Below are 21,299 nucleotides of genomic sequence, written 5' to 3'. Positions count from 1 at the left end.
GATCACTAGCTTTTCGGAAACTAAATGCCCTTGCACGTACTTAGGAGCTACAACCCACACGGGTAAAATTACTTCCAAGATTTTAGAGCCTTTGGTTTTGAAGATTAGAAAAAAAAAAAATCATTGTTATTGCAAGGTGCAAAACTCATTCTCATTACGCATGTCTAGTCCAACATCCCTATACATTTACTGTATGTTCTCAACATTCCGCACTATGTGAAAAAAAATGTATCAAGGCTTTTTGCAGATTTCTTTTGGGGTGGTAAGGAAGGGAAAAAGAAGAAAAAATGGGTGGTTTGGGACAAAGTGTGCAAGCCAATAGAGGAAGGAGGCCTGGGCTTCTAGGATCTGGAGGAAATGAAAACGGCGCTCTACATGAAATTTGCTTGGAAATTCCTTCATGAAGACTCTCAATCGGCAACATTTCTCAGTGGTAAATATTTAAACCAATCACACCCATATTTCATTCAAGCCACTAGGTAAGATTCAGCTCTTTAGAAAGCCATTAGACTACTACTGGAGGTAATTCGAGGAACACAATGGATTGTTAGAAGGACAATATTTCCTCCTGGTTCGACATGTGGTCACCGCCATATTTACTAGCAGATAAAGTAGAATAGATAACTCAGCCTAAAACACAAATGAAAGATGTATGAGGACAAAATGGTTGGGATGCTCAGCAAGTTAAACAGCTAATTGGAGAGGAGTTAGCAAGTCAATTGATGAACTTGCATATATAGATGAGAGATAAGAAGGATCAACCTGTATGGACAGCCTCAATCTTAGATAGCTTCTCAACCAAATCGGCCTGGTCTACCATCCGGTCATGTGGAGTGAAAATGGAATGCGCAAAATGGGTATGGCATAGAGCAATACCTACCAAAGTGTATGTATTTATGTGGAAATTCTTTCAAAGAAGCTTATTTTGATTCAAGTATCAAAGGTTGAACATTGCCATGGCTTTTAAATGTAACTGCTGTGTGAACTCTAATGTAGAAACATTTGATCATGTCTTATGGTTGAATGAGTTAGAAATGGAGATATGGGAGTATTTTGCAGGACTATTTGGATATAAACTGGACAGAATCAGAAGTTGGCAACAGCTGGTGTTGTTTTGGTTTCAAAAGGTCAAAGTTGTCTCTCAACTAAGCATTGTCATGGGGTTAATTCCATCTATTATAAGCTGGCACCTATGGACACGAAGATGCAAAGCTCGTATGGAAGGAAAATCAAAATCTGCGAATGTGGTTTGTTTTAGGATCAAAAGCATATTATCTCAATACATGTCTACTTGCAAGAAGGTAAGAGTCTATTTTACTTAGAATGGGGCTTCGGTATTGGGTTTGAAAACACAAAAAACTATGATTATGAGATGGTCCATACCACCATTAGGCTTTTTCAAGTTAAATATTGATGGATGTAGTTTGGGGAACCCTAGTGAATGTGGTGGTGGAAGGGTAGTTTGTGACTCTAGACGGGGACTTTTGGGTGGTTTTATGGTCTATTATGGAAGCGGCACCAACACAATGACTGAGACATGGGCACTGCTAGATGGTCTACGAATTTGTACTATGCTGCAACAAACAAACGTCTTGGTTAATATTGATTCCCGATTGTTGGTTAACTGGTGGAATGGAGAGAGTGATGTTCACTGGTTTGTACAAGAGGACTGGGAGAAAATGGTTTATTCTGCAAAGGATTTGAATCTTGCAGTTAGACACATGTATAGAGAAATAAACCAAGTTGCTGATTCTCAAGAAGGTGCCAAGAGACAAAGAATTTTGAGATGGCCCCAAAGGAGATAACATGTTTGTTGAGACTAGATAGGATACGATTACCTATAACGCCTCGATCTCACAAGGGTCGAAGAGTTACTTCCTATCACTTAAACTCACATTTCAACAATATAATAATAGATTCCAAATTCCCAATATCATATAGAAATTTCGATTCAACCTAATTTCTTCTATATAACCAATTTTCCAAAAGTCAAGTCATCATAACACAATAAAATTTCTTAAAAAAATTGTCAATACTCATAAAAACTTTCTATGCTTAATCCACTATACTTAAATCATCTCACCCAATACCTCATAATCTTGATCCTCAGATAAACCATCAAAATATCTAAAAAATATTGTGGGGATAAAGGGTAAGTTATCAACAACTCAGTAAGTAGAGAACTTATACTAGCATGTAAACATAATCATTTATAAAGTTCGATATGCAGAACAAAACATTTACTTTTAGAATGCAGAAACAACATATTTACTTTCAGAATGCATAAACAAAACTTGGTACAAAATATTAGAGCGAAATTTTCAGAAAAACAAACTTGTTTCCAAAAAGAAAATCCTTTGGCATATCCAACTGAAACATTATATTCATAGTATCTCATAGCATCACATCAGGATAAATACCATGTTTAACCTCCGTGATAGGGTTATAAACCACCATTATATCCGTGGCTGGGTCGTATACCATGTTTCACTCTTGTGGTAGGGTTATAAACCACCATTATACCCTTGGCTGGGCCGTATACCATGTTTCACCTTTGTGGTAGAGTTATAAACCGTCATTATACCCGTGGCTGGTTCTTAATAGAAACAGAACAAAACATCATTGGAACCAGATCACATTTAGATACAAAATCAGAATTTCATGTCAAGGGTTTTAGATGACACATCATATGAAAACAAAATATTTAATAGTTTCAGATCATTTCACATGTTCGAAATAAACAGAATCAAAACATCTTCATTTATTCATAGCAAAAACTTTTAGATTTTCATATTCGTTCTTTTTGCATAGTTCAAAAATAGAATGCACAAAATTAGCTCATGTCTATACCAGTCATGACAGAAAATACTTTCTCTTATATAGAATTTATGCATATGCAGAATAAACATCTGAGGTCGTTTTCAGATTTCTTTTCAAAAATAAACATGCTTATTTTCAAAGTCAACCTCATTTCATTTCTTTATGTAAAACTAGTATATGAACCGCTCTTACCTGGACTTCTTAACTTTTCAGCAATTTTTCCCAATAATGCCTAACAAGAATTACTCATCACCTATAAAATAATCACGTAATATCCATAAATTTTCAATCGAACACGTATTTTAATATTTAAGCCTAAGATGCTAAAATAACCTATTTTAATTCCTCAAAACCTATAACCCTGAAATACCATCACTTCTCCAAATCTAACAATAACCACTTAAAATGCTCTGACTAAGCTATTAAATTCTAAGACATTTTCTAAAACTGTAAAATAATATTAGTAATAAACTCAACTATGCCACAAAATACAATTTTGGTTTAAAGATTCATTATAACAAAACTGATTAAAGTAGAAGGGCAAGATTTCATTTAAAAACTTATACTACAAACAAATCCTGCGGATAGCAAGTGTATAAAAAACATGTTCAATAAGCACCCATTCAAGGGCATTTTGGGAAAGAAAAAGAAAACATAACATGCATGGCTCTTTGAAAACAAAAACTGGGATTTACAAACACGTAATAGTGGCCATGCTTACCGAGGAGGAAGGTGGGATGCAACAGCAGGGCTGGGCAGATGTCACAAGTGGTCCACACGGCAGTGGAGCACTGAGAGATAGAGATAGAGAGTGGTGAGCGAGAGTGAGTGAGTGGTGGGAGAGAGAGGGAGAGATCAGCACCATGAGAGAGACGGACAGTAAAGGAAAGAGAGAATGAGGGCCAAACCGACAATGGGCAACTGAAAGGGATGGAGATGCCATGTGATGGTGGCTCGCGACGACACAGGGTTGGGTATGGCAGTTCAGGGTGGTGCCAGGTAGTGGCATACGATGAAGCTTTTCCACGATTAGGTTTACTACAATAAAGATAGTCTTGCAGCTTTGAGTTCGTTACTGACGGTGGTTGGTGCAAGGTCATGGGAAAGCATCTCACAGCTGAGCCACGGTGAACAGGTGGCAAGTGGCTAGCAACTTGCATCGCTGGTGGCAGAGGTACAGAGCACAAAACTTGCTCTGTTTTCTAGCTTAAAATATAGGCTTTCGACTTATGGATGTTGTAACACCATGATGTGTAAGACATGCAGCGGTGGAGTTTTCTTTCGGTGATTTTCGGCAATTTTGCGCAACGGTGGTGCGAGATGGATGCGATGAAGAGGATGTTGAGGTGGTTTACGATGGGGAAGAGGGTTACGAGAGGTGGAGTCGAGCACAACCTTATGGTGGGGCTGGGTGTCATCGTTGGTGGTGTTAGGAGGTGCAGTGGTCTGCTACAAATCCGAGCACTAGAGGCGGGCTGAAGGTTGTAGGTGGCCGTGCGTGGTCCAGGGGAAAGAAACTGGAAGGCTTGGGAGGAAACTACCGTGCATGGTGGGGTCCCTTGGAGGGCTAGTTGGTGGTTGTTGCTGGTGTGGATTTACGGAGGCTAAAGGGTGGATGCACAGTGCATGGGTTTCTCTTCATCTCTATACATGTGTGTAGTGTTTGGGTTGGCGTGGAGGGGGGAGGTTGCAGTACAAAACAACATGGTCTGCCAGTGGGGAGGTTGTGCGACGTGGGTGGTTGTGAAACTGAAACCCTAGGTTTGATGAGGGGATGGAAAAATACTTGCATGGTTTTTAAAAAAAAAATTAAAAAAAAAACATAATAATAAATTTTTTTAAAAAAAAAAAAAAAAGAAAGAAAGAAGGCAGCAACTTACGAAATTTTAATGCGAACAAAACTCTAAAATGTAAGCCTAGTTGTTGAAAATGGATACGATCGTGGGCTTGGATTTTAGGGCTTGGGTATTACATTACCAGTGATATGATGTAAGTAATAAGCCTTGTTTTTCATATGTTTTTTTTTTTTTTTTTTTTTATCTAAGTTGAGGTTTGTTTCTACGGTATTCCTCCACCATAAGCAAGGGCTTCAATAAAAATGGGATATCGTCATTTTTCTTTTTTAAAAAAAAAAAGTTAAATATTAGTAAATAAGTAAATTAGCAGTAAATAATTTAGTTTTAGTTTCTATTTTTTTAGAAAATTTGAAATTTGAAAGCCCACAAAAAATTATTTCTGAAAATTAGCTAAATATGAAGCTAAAAAAATCCAAAGCTAAATGCCCAAATCTGATTCCGCTCTGACAAATCAGAGTCGGATCAAAACCTACACAAGTTGGAGTCAAAGTTCAAATTTGAACTTCGACGGATTTAAGAGAATCCGACTCCGATTAAGTCAGTATTCACTCCTAAGTTAGATGGATACTATTGACTCATCTAAAATATTAGTTTAATATATATATATCTATGTATGTATATTCTCTCTCCTCAAACCTGCCCTCTCCAGCCCTTCAATGGGTAAATAAACTCTCCCCCCAACTGCATCCAAGAACTCATCTCGAATGATAAGTTGCCATACTGTAATAGAGGGGTCATTCAGGTTGATGTTTATTACTGGGCCAAGATATTTTAAGATCTAAAATTTATTGGATGTGAATAAAGGAAAACCTTCTATTTTCTTGCATGTTTTGGACTAAATCACCATGTTCATGCTGATTAAATTCATGTCAAAGCTAGGATGGGTATACTGAGAAAGAAAAGCATTATTTTAACAATCAGTAATGCTACATACAGTCGTGAAATGCGCAAACGTCGCGCAGTCGCTTTGAAAAAGAGTGGGGTCCACTGTTAAAAAATTAATTTCTTTTCATGTGGGTCTCATATTTATTCACTTTTTTTAAAACGATTGCGCGGTGCTTGCACACTCACGACTGCAAGTATCATTTCTCTTTAACAATTTAACCAAACTTATAGATAATCCAACGCGGGATACTTTTGAATTAGGTTGGCTAAAATAACTAAAATGCCATCCTTTGGTAAATTTTAATAAATATATATATATATATATATATAATTCAATGCCAATACTCCAATCACAATATTAATATTAATAGGCAACATAATGTTTCATTTCCCTCTTGAATTTCCTCCTCTCTCTCTCGTTCATGTGTATAAATTGACAAGGATGTGGAGCTTCTCATGGCTATGAAAAGGTAGGGAAATATAATAAGATTTAAAAACTTAATAATTTCTTATGCATTGTGGGTAAGGTTGAGCAAAAATATGAAAATACAACTCCGATACTATACATATGTTATAAAAAGATATATTTATCTATATATTAATCATATGTACTAATATAGTTATAAAAAAAAATATATAGTTATATATAGTTATATAACTAGAACTTATATAGCCAAATTCAATAATATACTAGTATGAGTTAATTATGATAAAATAATATATTTATACTATAATATAAATAGACTAATAATAGTTTAGTATATGTAAATATCATTATATTACTACAAAGCATAATCAAGTATAGAAATGAATTAGACACTAGTATTTAAATAAGCCTAGCATAATAAATTAATAACACAAACTAATTTACTAAAGTATAAAATTAATAATTTGTAATTAGACACTAAAAAGTCTAGTATATAATTAAGTTAAAAATAAATTAGACATTAATATAATAACATGCAATACTAATATATAATAACATGCAATACTAATATATAATAACATGTAATTAGACACTAAAAATGATATGTAATGCTATAGTATGATAAAATGTAATTAGGCATTATAGTAATAAGTTAGATATTAGTATAGAAGTAAATTAGCAGTGAATGATTTATTTTAGTTTTTAATTTTTTGGAAAAAATGAAATTTGAAAGGCCACAAAAAATTCTTTTTTTAAAATGGGCTAAATATGAAACTAAAGAAGTCCAAAACTGAAAACCCAAATCTAACTCCTCTCTTTGTCGGAGTCAAATCGGAGTCTACACAAGTTGGAGTCAAAATGGAAGTTGAAGTTTTAACTCGGATAAAATTGGAGTTGGAGTTGGAGTTCGAATTTGAACTCCAACAAAGTTGGAATCAGATTTAGAGGAATCTGACTCATACTATGTCGGTGCTCACCCCTAATTGTGAAGATGTAAGACTAGTTTAATTTATTTCTTAGCACTCTATTCGAATTAATTATCTTTCCCAAAATATCTTTACGTTTTGATCACTTGAAATATGTAAGACCGTTTGGTACAAAATATTTAAAAATTGTAGGAAATAAAAATTTATGGTGTTTAGTTGTATTGAAAACCATTGTCATAGTTTTAGTAATTTTAATTCATAATATTAATATACTCTAAAAAATAGAAAATCAATGTAGTAATTCTTAAGATAATTTATTCGCAATAATGAAAATTATTAGATTTATTGTAAATACAGGGTGAAGGAATGGGGAGGGAACATAATGTCCTTTTGCAGCAAAAGATTATCTCTTTTATTTGAGGGAAAAACAGCGTCTATTTATTGTCTGGTCGAAGAAAAACGCTTAAAGCATGCGGTGGAAAATAACTTATTTAGTTTGGTTACACAATTCAAATTATCTGATATTATTTTATCTCATATAATTATTATAATTTTTTTATACTTTCACACAAAATATAATAAATAATTTAATTTTTTAAAATTTAAAAAAAATAATATAAAAAAATAATATTTTATTTAATTTTCAACTTGTATTTCTTTTCATCTCATTTATGTAACTAAACCGAAGACTCTCCTCAAGAATGGTAGGTTATTTTCCACCAAATGCACATAATTTTCTCATTGAGTCACCGATCGTTTTGTATTAAAAAAATTGATAGATTCACCGTAGGAGCCTATTGATTTTCTTTACCAAAATGTATTTTATTTTTATTTATTTAGCATTTGTGTTTGTAATTTTTTAGCATTGTGGTTGTTTATTTTTTATTTAAAACAAAAATACACAAAACAAAAAAAAACAAAAATAGACAAAATATTTTAAACTGCCGGTACAAAAGCATGGTGGCTTTTATCGGCTGACGTAGCAACGCCCTTTACGTTAATCAGTCTATTTTGCCCGTGCCAAACTCGCCAATTGATAAAAATGCTTTCTCAAAATATATTGAGCGGTGCTACAGCCATCCAAAATTTATCTGAAAAGATGTTTCGAACAGCATATTTTATTTTTTTTCTTTTTCTTTTCATTTATTTCATATATTTTTAATCATCATAAATATTTTTTAAAAAAATAAAAAAATTTATAATATCATTAAAAAATATTTCCTTAATCACTAAATAAAAAAAAAAAAATTAGAAAGAAATGTTTGAGATCCATTTTTGAAATCCAAGCATTTCTTAAATATATTTTCAACCGAGACAAACACAGCTTAAGTTTCTCATTCATCTCCAAAATATTGAATTCTCTTATTTGTTTATTACTTAGTACCAATTAAAAGTTTAAAACGTGTTGTGTACATTTTATGAAATAAAAATAGTTTTCCAATTATATATATATATAATAGACTGTCACAATGATATAAAAAATAACACTAAAAAGTAAAATTTAACATTAAAAAAAAAAAAAAAAAAACTCTTCTTTTACACCAATAACTATGGCAAAAAAATAAAAAATAAAAATATGACATTTATTTGGAATATCTATCTATAATAAAAGAGTGAGTATAAACCTTACGAAGTAGTGATTCATGTGATCACTTTTTACCAAAATATATATCCCTCTCCCAATACCGTTTGGACTAAAATGCCATCGTTACATATGGTGATCCGACCAAACTACCCCGTCAAGAGACTCAAGTTAGGCTAGAATGTCACTACCACATATCCAAACTGACTAAAATACCTCTACAACAAATCGAATTAAATAGAAACACCTTAGTCCAAATCAAACCATCCAACCAGAAATCTTCAAAACCATCGATAACTAAAAATCTCCACAGCCATAAAAGTAGCCGACCATGGTAGAAACAAACTCATGGTGGTGTCGTCGAAATGAGAAAACTAGACCAACGGTAGTACCATGGGTCCTTAGTTTACTAACTTGGCTCTTTAGACTTCTTATTATATTGAAAGATTGTAGAGTCATGTTTGTTTTTTGATGTCATGGTCGTGATAATTGCAAATGCTTAGTCCACTAAATGTAAGGGCTCTCTATGTATAAGCTCTAAATCAGTCAAGCCACGATAGAAATGAACTGCGGCATAGATGGCCACATTAGGGATGGACCATGGCACGACCCACGACCACAGTAGGGATGGATGACTCTGTCGACATGACTGGATCAAATCACGGTGCAACCAACAACAAATATGGACAACTACATTGGCGCAACCCATGGTAGAGATTGAATCGCCTCAATGTGATAAACGAAGGAGATTGACCATGACAACAACATTTTCTAAGTATCATCAAGACCAAACCTACAATGATATCGTGGGTATGTGAACAAGTGACCCATGACATCATCATGGGTGCAAATCAAACCAAGGATGGACCACTATGCACTCTTGTGTGATGCCAACTCTTTGCCTCCATGGTGCACGCCACAAAGGAGGCGATCATTTTTGCTCAACATAGTGTTGGCCCAAAAAGAGCCTACGTTTGAGCACTCTTTGTTGGCCTTCCTGGCCGAGCACTTTTGCTTGAGTTCTAGGGTGGGGGCACGATTTGCTCTCCCCATGGTGGGGGCACGATTTGCTCGCCCTCATGGTGTGAGCACTCTTTGTCAGCCGGTAGTGTGATCACTCTTTGGTCGCCCCTGTGGGATGAGAGCTTTCCCTACCTTCCGTGGGGCCGAGCGCTTTTGGTCAATATAGTGCTCGCCCATGAGATTGACGGGCACTTTTAAATTACATAGTCCTCGTTCCTACGAGCACTTATGGTGGCCCTAAGGACGAGCACGTTTTCTCTCCCCTCATCCCTCGCCCTATAGTGCTCACTCACGACGTGCAAGCACTATTTGCTAATCTTGGGTATGAGTCCATTTCCTCGCCCCAAGGACAGGCACTTTTAGTTCGCCCCAAGGTGAGAGTACTTTAACCTCAAGTACGAGCTGTTGTTGCTCAACTCAGCATGAGCCCTATTTCTTGGCCCCAGGGGTGAGCACTATTTGGTCACCCCTTCTCGAGCCCTTTTTGCTCGCCAAAGCACTATTTGTTCGCCCCGAGACAAGCTCCGTTTCCTCACCCTGGGGTATGAGAACGCTTTGATTGTCATGGGTGATAGAATTCTTTGGGCCCAAGCACTTTTGCTTTTCCTCCTGGGTTCAAGTGCTTTTGGTTGCATTCCGTGGGCCAAGCACTTTCAGGAGAACTTTGGTCGCCCTCCTAGGTGGGAGAACTTTTGCTCGTACACAATAGGTTACATACTTATTCTCGTCACTGCACTTTTACTCTCCCTTCGCAAACTGGGCACTTTAGCTCACCTTAGGAACAAGGCGAGCACTTTGCTAGCCACTTGAGGGGACGAGCGAAGCCTTTTGCACGTCCCTGGGACAAGCACTCTGCTCGAGACCCATCATGGGCAGATCACTTTTGCTCGCCTTCTAGGGTTCCTGGCACTTTGATTGCCCTTGGAATGAACACTCGTGAAAAATAATCCTAACTTTTTATCTAAATACAACTTATACAACTAAAAAAGGTCAAGGATATTTTCGTCTATTTATAAGGATATATTAATATAAATACAACTGAAAATGTAAGTTGGGAGGAAATTGATTAGAAAAAAAAAAAAGTTGGGAGGAAATCAATCCAGATTCTCATGGATATCTCGAGTCCCTTAGCCTAAAGTCTTTTTTTTTTTTTTAGAAAAAAAATACAACCAAATGAAAGTAAATTTTTAGGCTTGAAAAAAAAAAGGACAGATATGTCATTTGTTACGCCGGTGCAGGACATTGTCTAGCTCTGGTTCGGGGTCTTCTAATATAGGAAGCCAAACAAGCCCAAAGGAAGCGCCATGAAAATTCTTATCCACAAAATCAAGTGTACAGGCTCTCCCAGCAGCCTCTTCGTCTTTCCAACTGCTTGACAGAGGCTTACCAAAGTTCTATTAACGTTTTCGACTCCGTTCCCCACAAACACACTGACTGTGAGTGTAAGTTTAACGGTAACGGTAACGCTTTTCAAGGTCTGAGCCTTCATGGCGGCGCCGTTTTCTCCAACCACCCCAGTACGGTCCATCCTCCAACCCTCTCAAAACCCTCCCAAAACCGTCTTCTTTCTTCGAGGTACGTAACCCTTAAACCCTTAACACTGTCCCCCCCACATTATTTGCTGACTTTCTTTGTGGGTCTGTGACCCGATTGGAGTTTGAGTCTCAACCTTCGTTAGAGTTGTGGGTCCGACGCTTAATGGTTATTGATATTGTTGGTGAACAGTTATTTATGACTGAGCTTTTTTCCAGATTCGTATCGTGGAGGACCGGACTGTGTGAAATGCCAGTCGAGCAGGGGTAGTTTGTATTCGTGGAGCTCGGCTCTAAACAATGTGAGACTTCGGAATGGGGTAGTGGGATTTTCTGGGAATCGCAATGTTGTGAAGCAGTTGTTGCAAAGGAGGCAAGCTAATTGGAAAAACATAACTGAATTCCTTTTTTTCCCTACAATTATGCTTTTGATTGATTTCATGAGTGCGCCATTTTTTCATATTTATATTCGAGAAATACATACTCCGAGATGTAGCACGACTCAGTTATGTAATTTTTGGAATTTAGAGCATAGAATGGTAAATTGGTTTTACATTTTTGGACTGTGTTAGGATGGGGAGTTGGGATTTTAGATTGCCATTCCGGTTAATTCAATTGGTATTAGTTAGCGGTTGGATGGTGTGTTATTTGGTGACCTTTCTTTTTTTTTTTTTTGATAAGTTATTATTTGGTGACCTATTTATGTTCCGGTTGATTCACTTGGTTTGTCTGTGTTAATGGTTGGGTGACCCTTTGTTGTTATTGTGAATTGTTCAGAAGGGGAGTTGTGAGGGCTGCAACTACTGAAGAAATTGAAGCAGAGAAATCTTTGATTGTGAAAGATGCTGTAAGTTTGTATCAGATGATTGGTTATCAGGATTATTTTGTTTTTGGGTTGTATGATTCAAATCATTAGATTATTGTAGTATTGAAAAGAAGTGTATCATTGGTGTTGTTGGGCCGTTGGCTGTGTTTCAGAAAGGAAGGATGGAAAAGACTCTTGAGACAGTTCGAATCAATTTCAATTCCATAAGGACAGGGAGAGCAAACCCAGCCATGCTAGATAAAATTGAGGTATGAATCTAAATGCAGGTTTTGGTCCTTTGTCATTCAGTGTCAGTGTTTTTATACATCATCTTCTGAAGGATGTCCGCCCAAGTTTTGTTAAGGACAAAGATACCATATTGTGAGTACTATTGATACAAAGCTTAGTTTTGTACATGGCATTCAATTTTATGCTGGTGTGGGGCAATATTGAGATTTACCCTCTTCATTCTAATTGATGGATAGGATTTTGTTTTCACCATTAATGCTGTCATAAACAATCTATATGAAGCATAACCCAATAATACAATCCCTGCTAATTTTTATTTAGCATAATTTTCTTGCAAGTGTTAACCAATGGGGGCATTCTAACAAAAAATGTATTGGGAACTGCCTCATCCATTGATTAGTAATAGTGACATCAAGTGGCAGCAGTGTGGAAGATGATTCCATTGTGTATTATGTGGTGCACTTGGATGGAAAGGAATGCGCGTTGCTTCGAAGATAAGGAAAGTACATTGCCTGAGCTGAAGAATTTTTTTCTCCACACTCTAATGTGTTGGTTTTCCACTATTGTTTTACATGGGGATAGTGTTCAGGATTTCTTATCTTTAATTTATCGTTCTTAGAATGTAATTAGGAGTTCTTAGGTATACTTCATGTGTACAACATATGTAATTAGGACTATGCCTATTTCATTCATATATATATCATCTATCTTTTATCGATAAAAAAAAAGTAATAGTGACATTATATTTTGGCCAGTTTTCTTATAAAACATCTTAAGGTTTGCACATTTTTTCCTAGGAAATAGGAGATGTCTTTGGCAACATATGTTGCAAAAGTGCTATTATAAAATCATCATTGATAATTATTAATATTGATCTTAACCCCTAGGGGTTGGCTCAAGTGATAAAGGCCTTGGGCTTGGGGGTATGCTCCCCCTAGTCTAAGGTTCAAATCTCCTTGGGTGCAAAGAATCTCTAGGGGCCATCGGACTTGGGGATTTTCCCCTTGAATAACCCGAGGTGCACTTGCGGGAAACTCCTTGCCGAGGGTCTGTGCACCCCTGGGATTAGTCGGGACGCTGTTCCGGACACCCGGTGCCAATAAAAAAAATTATTAATATTAATCTTTGGTTTAAAGTGTTATCCTTTCTCTTAGTTAGCTATAACCCATTGCATTTATAGGTGGAATATTACGGAAGTCCAGTTAGCTTAAAGAGCATAGCTCAAATCAGTACTCCTGATGCAAGCTCTCTCCTAGTTCAGCCATATGACAAATCCAGGTATTCTATTTACCAAATGACATGAAATTAACTGTGGAGGACCAGTAAAGTTGCCTCCTTTACTCTTCTGCAATGAATATACATGTATTGAAATATGAACTAAAATTTTATCGTGTTCTTGTAAAAGAAAAAAAAAAAAACTATATATGGCAGTGATTCTTTGCTGACTTTTTGGAACACCAATGAAGATTTAACCCTGCAATTCCTTTAGCTATAAAGTTTTGGCATTTTGTACTTGCAGGAGTGGGCTCTGAATGTACTTATTCTTTTGAAATCATTTTAACTTTTTGACATATCATGTTTCTCAGCTTAAAGGCTATAGAAAAAGCCATAGTGGGTTCTGATCTTGGTATGACTCCAAACAATGATGGAGAGGTGATTAGATTGACCCTCCCTCAACTTACATCAGAAAGGAGGAAGGTGTAGTCCCTTTTCTTTATTCTATCTGCACGTAAATACTGAGATTCTTATGATTTTTGAGCTCCACTTTCAATTATTCTGTTTAACGATCTCCATGCAGTATGTAACAGTAACTTAACATGAAAAGTAATCCTATATTTTTTTATACCATTTTCTATATTCAATTTATTAGAAATCTCAGTTGGAATATTACGTTACCTATGTCGCGGGTTTTCCTGGATGTTGGATGCAAGGCTGCAGCTAATTCATTCTTTGCCTTATTTTTCTCCTCGGAGGCCAATATCCTTACAGTGTACCCTGTACTTATAATAATTGCTCTCCCCCTTTCCCCCTCTCTAGTTTACACCTTTTGAAGGTCCATGGCTTGAAGAGCATCACATTAGATTACATATAGATATTATGTACCTTTTCATAATTAGCTTCAGTCACCAACAAATAAAGAAAAATGTGTTAAGCTTCATTTAAATAGTTTGGCTTTGATCATGCAAGCCCTGCTTTAAGGGTTCAATGCTTCTAAAATCTTGGTTTGGTTCTTTTGTGATTTGTTTTTTATATCCTTCGTGTCAAGTCTTTTATTTATAAGTAATGCTAGATACAAGCCTAGGGCGTGCAAGCCCCATGCAGTTCCTTTGGAAAAAAAGTGGACCCCACCACAAAAAGTTCTAAAAAAGTGACTTCTTATAGTGGGGCCCACTATTTTCCTAAGGGACTACACTGGGTTTGCATGCCCTAGGCCTGCCCAAATAATTTTCCTTTATTTAAAATGGACGCCACACAATCCCAATGAGTAAATAAAGGACCCACATGAAAAAAACTAATTTTTTAATAGTGAATCTTACTCTTTTTCAAAATAATTGCGTGACGCTTATGCACTTCACGACTGTATGTAGTAGCATTACTATAGATTTTATGTACCTTTTCATAATTAGCTTCAGTCGCCAATGGTTGCGGATCCAAAGTTTTTTTTTTTTTTTTTTCTGGGGGGTGGGGGAATCAGAATTAAAAAATTGATATACTTTCATACAATAGCATATATAAATAAAGAAAATATTATAAATTTAATTGATATATAAAAGTTTTATCAATATATCTATCGATTTAGGGTTATATGTGGAGCAAATTAATGGTAATTAAAGATAGATAAGAGTTTTTCCTTCTTAAAAAAAAATAAATTTAATATGTTTATCATTAACTAGAAAGAAAAATGATTGAAAAAACATAAAGAGATAAATAAAAGTCGTGCGCAAAAAGATAGTGTAAGAAAACAACAAAAAAAATAAAGCTTGAGGGGACTCAAAGAATGATAGGAAAAGATTAGACATTATGAGTTACTTTAATATATAGCTTTTAATTTATTGGGGCCATCGAACTAGGGGAACTTTGCTTTGAATTATCCGAGGTGCACTTGTGGAAAACTCCTTGCCGAGAGCTTGTGCACCCCCGGTATTAGTCGGGACCTTTTTCTTGGACACCCGCTGCCAATAAAAAAAAAAACTACAAAAAAAGAAGCTTGAGGGGACTCAAAGAATGATAAAAACAAGATTACACATTAAGTTACTTTAATATATAGCTTTTTTAATTTTTAAAGACTTTGAGAGTCAAAATTTAAGAAAAATTCAAGTTTTATAAGATTTGGGGTTATATTTTGAATTTTAAAATCTAATGAAGTTTTTATAAATTTTAAGCTTCACTTAATTGTTTGGATTTGATCATGCAAGCCCTGCTTTACTTTTCTGTTTAAGGGTTCAATACTTCATTTTGGTATTTTTGTGATTTTTTTTGGATATCCTTCCCATCAAGTCTTTTTTTTTTTTTAAAATGGCTGTCTGTTTGGTTTCATAGAGATTTTACAATTGCTCTTAAGTCTACGTACATGAAAAACTATTGGTATTCTAGGTAATTGAGGTTTTGAGTGTAGTTCAAGGGCACAATAGAAACAATGCTTTATAATGTTGACAAGAGTAGTGGCATCCTAGAAATTCTTCTACCATGTAAAATTGTATTGACTTTCAAGTATACTAATTTTTGAAAAAGTACCATAACCACTTATCAAAAGTAGATACCCTAACCAGTGAAGCTCCATAAATCAAGCTTACAAAAAATTCATTCAGCTTATTTTGTGCCTTTTTTTTTTTTTCTTTTCTTTTTTTTACTATTTCAGGACTTGTCAAAAGTGGTAGCAAAACTGGCTGAAGAAGGGAAGGTACGATAAATTTCTCAGGCTTTTCAACCCACCTGTGGGGTAGCCCAAGTGGTAAGGGCAAATTTGTGTGCATGAATCCCATGTCACAAGTTCGATTTCTCCTGGGATCAAACTGTGATTTAAGTGGGAGGCCATGGCAGTGGGTTGCTATGCTAGTCTCCCTGAGGGTTTAGGTTCCACAGATGAGTTCTAAGGGCTCTGCTGTGGGGTCCCCCATCATCCAAAAACAAACAAATACTCTAATACTCTTGGGCTTTCAAGTTCTTGGGTAGATACGCACAGGGTAGGCAGACCAAACCAGATTTCCAGAAAGGGCTATCACTTACAATTTTTTTTATTGTTCTCCTTCGTCCTCCTCATCTTCTCTTTAGTTGTCTGAAACGATGATTTAGATTTGAAAAGTCTGACATCAATGGGTTGAAACTTTTTTACAACACAGGAAATGTCATTCATGATGTGGCTAGTCATGCACAGTACACTTACCTAAGTGCTTACTTTCCAAAAAATATATGTTTAGTAATCTTTGGTTAGAGATGAACAAATGGGCTAGATTAAAGTCACTGAACCTGTTCTCTTCATTAACTCCTCTTCCTCAACTCTTTATAGGTGGCACTGAGAAATGTAAGAAGAGATACTTTAAAAGCCTATGAGAAACTTGAGAAGGTTTGAACGAACCTCTAACTCCCCTTACTTCCCTTTTTCATTGTCCAGTAGTTGCTTCTTTGATAAGACCCAAACTCTCTCTATTGTTTAATATTCTTTATCATTCTTTACTTTTCATGCAGGAGAAAAAGCTCTCCGAGGATATTGTGAAGGACTTCTCAAATGATTTGCAGGTATCTTAAGAATTTGCATACTCCATTATTAGATGCTTCCGGACCTGTGACCAAAATTATGGATATTATAAGTTTTCTGCACATCTTGCCTGGTCATCATGGAACCGGCTTACTGATAATTGTTTGGTCATCAATAGTGGATTAATCTCTGGAGAGACCTGGTTCCTAGTTCTACTTATCAAAATAAACGAGAAAAAAAAAAAATTCAGAAATGTGTATTATTCAGGAGGAAGGGATAAATAGGTTAATGTGAAAAAGTATAGCATACCATAAATATCATTCCAAACACCATGAACTTCAATTTAATGGGCTTGTCCTATGTTAATGCTATCCTTAATTCTTGTGCTTATAAATGGAATTAGATTGTAGGACAAGATTCCCAATATACAATAAGAGGACAACCTAATCATTCAAGTAATATGGCGTCTGTGATAAATATGCAAGATAATAATCAAACAAGAACATGAAGGTGTTCTAGGGGTATGCTCCCCCTAGGTTTAAGGTTCAAATCCCCTTGGGTGCGAACAATCTCTAGGGTTCATCGGATTGGGGGATTTTTCCCTTGAATTATCCGAGGTGCACTTGCAGGAAACTTCTTGTCGAGGGCTTGTGCACCCCCAGGATTAGTTGGGACCCTGTTCCGGACACCCGGTGCCAATCAAAAACAAAAAATGAAGGTGTTTTCTTTTAGCCTATATAAAACGTAGGTCAAATGGTCAAATATGATTTTTGTCCCTAAACTATGCTTTGGTTCTAATTCTTTTCTCTGAACTATCAATGTTTAATTTTGTTTTGATATTTTCAAAAATTCTTGATTTTGCTCATAGCACACTTTACCATCACCAAGCAAATGGCAATCATTATGTGGCAGACGTTTTGTTTTGTTTTCCTACATATGTTTTTGTAAGGTTGAGGTGATACATTAAGCTACATTTTTGTTTCACAAATAGAATATACATGGACATAAAGATTTAAGATTTAAAAGTTCTAAAATAAATTAAGAGAATACTCTTAAAAATTAAGAGAAATGAGTGGTTCACAAGGAGATTTTACAAAAATAAAGTTTACAAACCAATGACTTATTGTGATGCATCAGATTGTAATTTTTTTTTTTTTTTTTTTTTTTATTGCAAGGAAGATTTAACGTATCAGATCTACGCATATTAATTTGTGTACTTTACTTTTGTGAGATTTCTTTGTGAACTACTTCTCATAAATTAAACTATTTATGGTTCCCAACATTCATCTTACTTGGCTCCATATATTTTAATTTTGTGAGACTGGTATGTAAAATAATGTGACGTACTAGTATTATGAAGACTGTATAAATAACAGCAACCACATCATCAATTATCATTCACATGGGGACATTATGATGGTGCAACGGCAATATGGAGGCTTTTAAATAGATTTGAAGCAATTTTTTTTCCCCTTTTTAACTAGTAGATCTGAAACAATCAGTGATAAGGGATGAAATGGATCTATGACAGGTAACTCAGAGGCCAAAATCATATCTTGACCATCTTATATTATTAGGCATTTGGGATTCATCCTTAGAATTGCTTCAATACTGTATCTTTTTCTCACATTTCATTCTCCAAATGTAGAAACTGACAGATGAGTATATGAAGAAGCTCGATGCCATCTACAAACAGAAAGAGAAGGTATGTCCCTATAAAAAACAAATCGATGCCATAGGAGAGAATATATGGTAATTTGAAACTGGAATTTAGTTTATCCTTCTAGTATACTTTTACATTCGTGAATTTGAAATGGAAGATATTCGGTATATGTCACTATCTGGATCTGAAGCGTCGAGTCTTTGCTATATCAACCATTGTTAGGAATGCGCTGCATTTGGTAGCATTTAGTTCAGGGTTATTAAAATTGAGTGCAGGTATCTGATCACTATATCAACTACTGTTAGTGATGGGCTGCATTTGGTAGTATTTAATTCATGTTATTTAAATTGAGCTGCATTATATTCATCCCACTTGTCGAGTTTGTGGATACAAACTTTTCAAAAAAAAAAAAAGTTGTGGATATTTATTGGATTAATCAGTCTGAAAAGCAAATTTTCTTTTGAAAAGGAGATTATTCTCGTAGTTCTTCTGTTTTGAGGGAAGGACATACAGGGTTTTAAGAAGTAGACTGCTACATTGGGTGTGATTCCACTTAAATTAGGGCATGCTTATGCTTATGAACCTTTTGTGGTGATTCAGATTCCCATTTTCTGACATGAGAAATGCTACTATGCCGCCCCAGTTATACCGCTAACTTTGCCCCATTAATGTGGCATTACCACTTGGTGCCTCGTGGCTTATTAAAAAAAATAAAAAATATATTCAAAGCAAAATGGCGTCCTAAAACACAAAAAGATGACTAAATCCATAGATTCCCTCTTTCCCTTTTATGTTTGTGTTTTTTATTTTTTTAATAAGCCACATTGGCACGTCAATGGAGCAAAGTGCATAACTTGGGCGGCATAGTAGCATTACTCTGACATACATGTGGATTGCACGGCTTGTGGGTAATAAGTACTATTAGATTTGGGCAAGTAGAAAGGGTCAATATTTACCCCATCTCCTCGGCCCCCAAAAATAAACAAGAACAAAAACAAAAGCAAATATTTGTTTCTCAATCCGTGTATGCATTCACATTTAGGTACACAACAAACCTACACTGAAAACTTGTGTAGAGAATCTACACCTATTCCTAACAATGTTACATTTTTCCAGATTTCCAAACATATGATCTTGGATGTATGACATGTATTTCTCGTCTTCCAGGAGTTGCTGAAGGTTTAGGGATTGCTTTACACATGCAAATGGGAGTAAAAGAGAGCTTTCTCATCGATGAACCTGAGAATAGGTCCCTTATTTTGTATGCCGAAACGCAGTAGCATTTTGTTTATACCTGCCTTACAAAAATACTTGAATTAAAATTTGTCTCTCTTTTATCTACCTGGGATTTCTTTTCCCTCCAAATTTTGGAAGATAGGGACTTTCTCTACATTAGTTAAATAGATTTTCGCCTTTTTTTAATTCAAGCAATCAGTTTTCAACTTTAACAAAATTGATATCTGAATTTTAAGAAACTAGCAAATTAAGTCCTTCCATCTTCCATTTAAAAAATTAATGGAAGAATTTCATGTAGCATTAGTATGTAACGAGTCAGCTTTCGATTTATTGACTTAGCATATTTATGTCATATGTTAGCCAATCAAAAATTGACATGTGATTTTTCTCTTAGGGAAATTAACGAAAATATTTAATTATGAATATTTTAAAATTCAGGTATTAATTTTGGTCACAAATTGTAATTAATCCCTACCTTTTATTTTGAACACTTTTAACGTGGGTATTTTTAAGCCTTTGTCACAAATGTTTGATTAAAAAACACATTCGATGGTATATGCAATATTTATTTTTAGATTCATGAAAAGAAGCGGTCGAGTCTCCAAATTTTCTCACTAATTGAAACACTCTCGAACGTTTTAAATCTTTTTTTTTTTTTTTCCATTTTCTCATCGCCCCTTTCTATCCATCCTTCTCCTCTATGTCAATAATTTCTTTCCAATTTTATTTTTCTCCTCTAGCTCGGTGAAGGCCTGATCTGTTGCCTTCCAATACATCAAACAACCACATGCACCTAACCATGCCACTCCCCAACTTTTTATCTATAGGTGCAAGTTGAAACACTCCAAAACAATTAGTGCATGATTGTCACATATTGCATAGACCGTGTGTGGGCTTCACATGCATTGCAGAGGCAAATTTGCACCTTAGATATGCTAGATTTGACACATCCCACCCAACTCCCCTCCCCGCTCGGCGTATGGGGTATGGATAAAAATTGTAGTTCAAGCCACTACCAACTTAAGCCATAACTGACTTGTGCCTGGGGTGGGGTTCGAGTACCCGCCCAAGGTAGGAAGGGTAGTTCGCCCGCATCCAACAGGCAGGCGCCAACCTCTCTTAGAAAAGAGGGTTTTACCCACCTGCCCGAGTTTATATATATACATATATACATATATATAAATTTTTAAATGAAAGGACATCATTTTGTTTTAGTTTAAAATATAACCTCCCCTATGTTGCACCTCCGTCTTTTCTCTCCTTTCTCTCTCTCTCTCTCTCCGTCTGATAATAGTGTGTGACGGTGGGCGGACAGCCCATAGGCGAATCTGCTCGCCCGGCATACGAGCTTGCTCAACATGTGGGACGGGGCTGAGGCCTGAGGATTAAACTCGAACCCTAGCCCATATGAGTGTGGGGCACGTAGGGGGCAATGTGACCGGTTACCCACCCACTGATGGTGGGTAGCAAGCCTACTCATGCGGCATGCCACCTCGAACTACCTATCTAATTATATTTTCACTTTTCTTAATAAAAAATGTGTGGAAGAGAGATCAAGTCTCTATTAGCCAAACCAACAAAAAATAATTGAACAGTAGA

At 35.8% G+C, this 21,299-nt stretch overlaps 1 protein-coding gene across 2 annotated transcripts; it reads left to right on the top strand.

Moving 5' to 3' along the window:
• The first annotated feature begins 10,801 nt into the window (after nt 1–10,801).
• On the top strand, nt 10,802–19,912 carry LOC121260718 (ribosome-recycling factor, chloroplastic). Of its 2 annotated transcripts, none has more exons than XM_041162708.1 (11): nt 10,802–11,094; nt 11,271–11,424; nt 11,829–11,898; nt 12,030–12,125; nt 13,286–13,383; nt 13,692–13,803; nt 15,965–16,006; nt 16,613–16,669; nt 16,792–16,842; nt 18,450–18,506; nt 19,632–19,912. In XM_041162708.1, exons 1-11 carry the CDS (start codon nt 11,007–11,009, stop codon nt 19,647–19,649), a joined length of 843 nt encoding a protein of 280 aa, XP_041018642.1. In that variant the 5' UTR covers nt 10,802–11,006; the 3' UTR covers nt 19,650–19,912. The 2 variants fall into 2 exon arrangements, with proteins under 2 accessions (XP_041018642.1, XP_041018641.1); XM_041162707.1 differs by having other exon boundaries at nt 10,817–11,094; nt 19,581–19,912.
• Nucleotides 19,913–21,299: the final 1,387 nt, after the last annotated feature.

Source organism: Juglans microcarpa x Juglans regia, chromosome 4D (assembly GCF_004785595.1).
Source record: "Juglans microcarpa x Juglans regia isolate MS1-56 chromosome 4D, Jm3101_v1.0, whole genome shotgun sequence".
Lineage (NCBI taxonomy): Eukaryota > Viridiplantae > Streptophyta > Magnoliopsida > Fagales > Juglandaceae > Juglans > Juglans microcarpa x Juglans regia.
The sequence above is the reverse complement of the archived record's forward strand: the minus strand, read 5'-3'. Positions and strand labels throughout refer to the sequence as shown.